Source organism: Cydia strobilella, chromosome 9, assembly GCF_947568885.1.
Source record: "Cydia strobilella chromosome 9, ilCydStro3.1, whole genome shotgun sequence".
Classification (NCBI taxonomy): domain Eukaryota; kingdom Metazoa; phylum Arthropoda; class Insecta; order Lepidoptera; family Tortricidae; genus Cydia; species Cydia strobilella.
Window position 1 is genome coordinate 16,112,404 of NC_086049.1, and position 4,162 is coordinate 16,116,565.

Genomic DNA, 4,162 nt, shown 5'->3' on the forward strand with positions numbered 1-4,162 from the left:
CATCATCATATTCAGCCGTTATGGCCCATTTCTAAGCATAGGTTAATTTAATACGCCACTAATTTCGGACTAGAGTGAATCTAAAGAAGTGGCCTGCCCACTTTCGAATGTCTCAGTGTGGTCGACAGACGCTTCTCTGTCATCCAAAAATGACCATTACTCGCAATATTTTGGTCCGCCTGCCATCACTCTCGTTAAGTTTATAAGCACCTCTAGAAACATTAAGGTTAGTTTGTTCACCTAATGGTGCAGGATCTATTTTTCCGTTATACAAATTAATTAACGTTCACAAGTCGGGTTATCAATGGCTTTGTAAAATTGCAATAAACTATGCATCGGCACTTTTATTACATAACATTAAAACGCAGCCCGTCACCCGTTGACCACGAACGCTGTAAAGAGTTCGAAACGTCGGGATGTATTATAAATTCAATATACGCGATATAATCCGTTTTCATAGTTTTATTTCATTAAAACGCAGGCATAAACAAAAGGATAGGTTAATGTTTTGATGCTAAGCGTGTCACGAAATTAACATACCATTAACATAACATTGAAGTGACAATGTTATCTGCATTACATTATGATTAACGACTAAATACCAATAATCCGGTCAGTGATACTTGGTGCTTCATACAGGTACGATGCCTGTCATGGTTGCAGCCACTGTAATTATTATAATTACTCTGCTATACATTCACTTCACAAAACACAACGATGATTGGATTGAAAAAAATGTTCCGGGGCCAGAACCAACTTTTATTTTCGGAAATGTAGAAGACGCAGTGCTTAGAAGAACACATCTAGGCGTTGTATTCAAGAATATCTATGATGCGTATCCTGAGGAAAAGGTATTGGGGATGTTTGTTACGAGAAACCCAGAATTGCTGGTAAAAGATCTTGATGTTGTGAAGAATATATTGATTAAAGACATCGATGTTTTCGTCGACCGTGGTGTTGAGTTTGAAAATAACCTTGGAGCTGATTTGCTACTCGATGAAGATACTCGGAGAATGCTGCGAAGTCGCTTTTATTTGTTGTTCACTAGAGCAAACCTTCAGAATATGATGCATCACTTAATTGAAAATGGAAACACATTTGTGGAATACGTCGATCAGATCACTCGGTCAAAGCAAGAACAAGACGTCCATGGTTTGGTTCAAAAATTCACGCAAGCAAGTGTTGCCAGTTCACTCGGTGTAAAACTTGACACTTTTAACAAAGAATATGATACGCTTCTTACCGACCAAAAGGTAACAACCCTCAACTTTGGCCGGGAGCTTGAGTTGATGTATCCCGGCATTTTAAATAATGTTAAACACTTCTTTTTACCAAAAAAGAACAGCTTATTTTTGTTTAAATTGATCCAAAACTTTATATCACAAAAAACTTATGAATCAAGTAACAGAAAATACTTCATGGATTTAATTTTAAAATTAAACAAAGAGGAGCATAATATATTTAAGCCAAAGCCTGGTGATACACAAAGTTTAGATATAACCGATGAAATGATAGCAGCACAAGTGTATACTTTTTATGCACTAGGTTACGAAGCCATTACCTCAACTTTAGGTTTCCTGCTGTACCAGCTAGCTCTGAATCCAGTCATCCAAGATAAAGTGGTAGCAGAAATAATAGAAATGCTAAAAAAACATAACGAAGAAATTACTGTACAAGGTATTTTAGATCTATCTTACACGGGAAAAGTTCTCGACGAGACTTTAAGAATGTATCCAGTAGTTCCCAATTTGAGGAGGAAATCTACCAAGATTTACAAGATACCAAATACCAATTTAAAAATAGAAAATGGACAGTTTATTAGGATTTCGGTGCTTGGTATCCATTATGATGAAAAAATCTATCCGAGGCCGGAAGTGTTTGACCCTGAAAGATTCTCTCTTGAAAATGTGAAGGCTAGACACGAGTGCTCATATTTGCCTTTTGGACTTGGTCCTGGCCATTGCATTGGTGAGTAAAGCTTACTTATACAAACTTAGGAACAATACAACGTTTATCTTAATTTCTCCTCTTGTTTTTTATTATCTTTGACTTATCTTATTGACTTTTCTTTTAATTAACGTCTATAAACAAAATCTACTTAAATATCTACCTCATCTGATATGGCTTCCCTTTTTCCAAAAAGTTTAGTTTATTTTTGCATATAATTTCGGAGACAACAGCAGTGGCGCCTGCCGTTTCAACGGAGTTTTCTTCGTAACTCTTCTTGTACGTCTATTTTCTCTTAAAGAGATCGGCTTTGTTTTAATATAATACACTCGCTGAATAGGTATCTGTTTTCTATTGTTTCAGCTAAGCACTATGCACAAGTGTTATCGCGGGTGTGTCTAGTGAAGCTCCTCTCCCAGTTCCAAGTAGAACCCTCCAAGAATACGCCTCGGCAAGTCGAGTATGATCCGATACGTAGTGTGCTGTACCCTAAGGGCCGCTTCCCCCTTCATTTCGTGAAGAGGAAAGCTTCCTATTAGCTTAATTTTATATAAACTTAAAATTTTATTAACTTTACAGCCTATATTAAGTCTTTTAATGTTACACAAGCTGTGAAAAGCTGTTTTTAGTATAAAAGCTGCAAAAGTGGTTACCAACTTTAGAATGAATTCCATTCATAAAGTGGGTATCGACTTTTGCATCTAAGGAATTCGTCTCCCACCATGAATATTCCAAAAGACATTATTTTTATCTACGTATATGCATGTGCAATTGTGCATGAAGGTTCATTTTTGACAATTCTCACCTAAGTACGCGTTATCGAATACAGCGGTCAGCGGCAATGTAATTGAAAAATGAGTATTTAAATAAGTAATAATAATTAATTAATTAAAAACTGAAATATATATCATACACTAAAGAAAAAGTGACCAAGTCCACCGGTGGCCGAGGCGGGAATCGAACTCGCGTCTTCAGCTTAAGCGGCTAACGTCCTGACCACTAGACCACCCGGCCACGGCGGTACCCGTCCCAAATTCTCTGGTGTATGCTATTTTTGAAAGGCTAGGCGCCTTTGACCAACTCACCATTTATATTATGTATCAAGTGTGACTACTTAAAAAAACAAACCAAAAAAATATTTCCCAAAATAATTTGATTTGTTTCCTAGTTGAATTAATTAATTCGTTAATTAGTAATTACAACAAGGCATTGACGTCATCAGTATAATGATTTATATCTGCGCCAATTTGTGTCAAATGTAAATGAAAAATGATTAATAATTTTTAATTAGTATTTAATTTTTAAGTAAATAGTTATATTTATTGTTAATTTAGTTTTTTATTCGTGTTTTGTTAATGTCCTGTGAATAAAAGCACTTTTCAACCAGTACATTTACAATTATGCATGATGATTTTTTATTGAAAAATAAAACTCTCGGAAATACTCTCTGGCGGGGAAAAGATATCGTTTAAAATGATACATTTTTTGTCATAATGAGGGTCATTAGCTAAATAGTAAACAACGCAGGGCAGCCATCGCGTGATGGCAGAAATTACGCTTTTGTCCGTAAAAACACTTTGCCTATGATTTTGCATTTAAAGTTTGTTTGCATTGTTTCCAGTCCATTTAATGTCGGGACTTTTGGGACCTCGCGAGTGTTTTTTTGTTGTATTATTATCGTTGTTTTATTACTACGAAACCACGTAACGAAGTGAATCAATTTTGGATATGGGCTGAATGTTTATTAATTTAAAAAGTTAAATGAATATGACTTTCTTTTTTTGCTTTAATGACTTTCATGTCGGCATTGCTTGTGAGTAGTTACTGTTTATATTCTTTTTCACAGACTTAATTTTTTACAAGCTTTTATTTAGTTTCACCTGTACCTATGTCTGCTGTAATCAACTCTTGCAAGTTAAATTTGACCCACTTCCCGGTTTACAATGAAGCTGAAAATTTGTATACATGTAAGTTGGGTGACAATGCGATATTGTGGTACCATCGAGCTGATCTGATGATGGATACAGGAGATGGCCATAGGAACTCTGTGATAAAACAACGCAACCTAATTGTGTTTGGAGTTGTTAGAATTGTTTCAATGAGTATTAGTTGCCTGTGGAAAAAAGGTACAGTCACCGATAAAAGCTTATACTAAAAATGTTTTTTTTTTTGCCTAATCTTCATTAAACATTATTAATTTATTAGTCAAACCCCA

General features: G+C 35.3%; 1 protein-coding gene and 1 non-coding gene across 2 annotated transcripts; one reads left to right on the forward strand and one right to left on the reverse strand.

Annotated features, from left to right (window-relative positions):
- Positions 1 to 1,480: 1,480 nt before the first annotated feature.
- LOC134744001 (cytochrome P450 6B4-like) lies at positions 1,481 to 2,486 on the forward strand. Its single transcript, XM_063677633.1, has 2 exons — positions 1,481 to 1,968; positions 2,311 to 2,486. Exons 1-2 carry the CDS (start codon positions 1,509 to 1,511, stop codon positions 2,484 to 2,486), a joined length of 636 nt encoding a protein of 211 aa, XP_063533703.1. The 5' UTR covers positions 1,481 to 1,508.
- A 403-nt stretch (positions 2,487 to 2,889) lies between these two features.
- On the reverse strand, positions 2,890 to 2,961 carry Trnak-cuu (transfer RNA lysine (anticodon CUU)). The gene has a single exon. It is a non-coding gene; the product is annotated as a tRNA-Lys (tRNA).
- Positions 2,962 to 4,162: the final 1,201 nt, after the last annotated feature.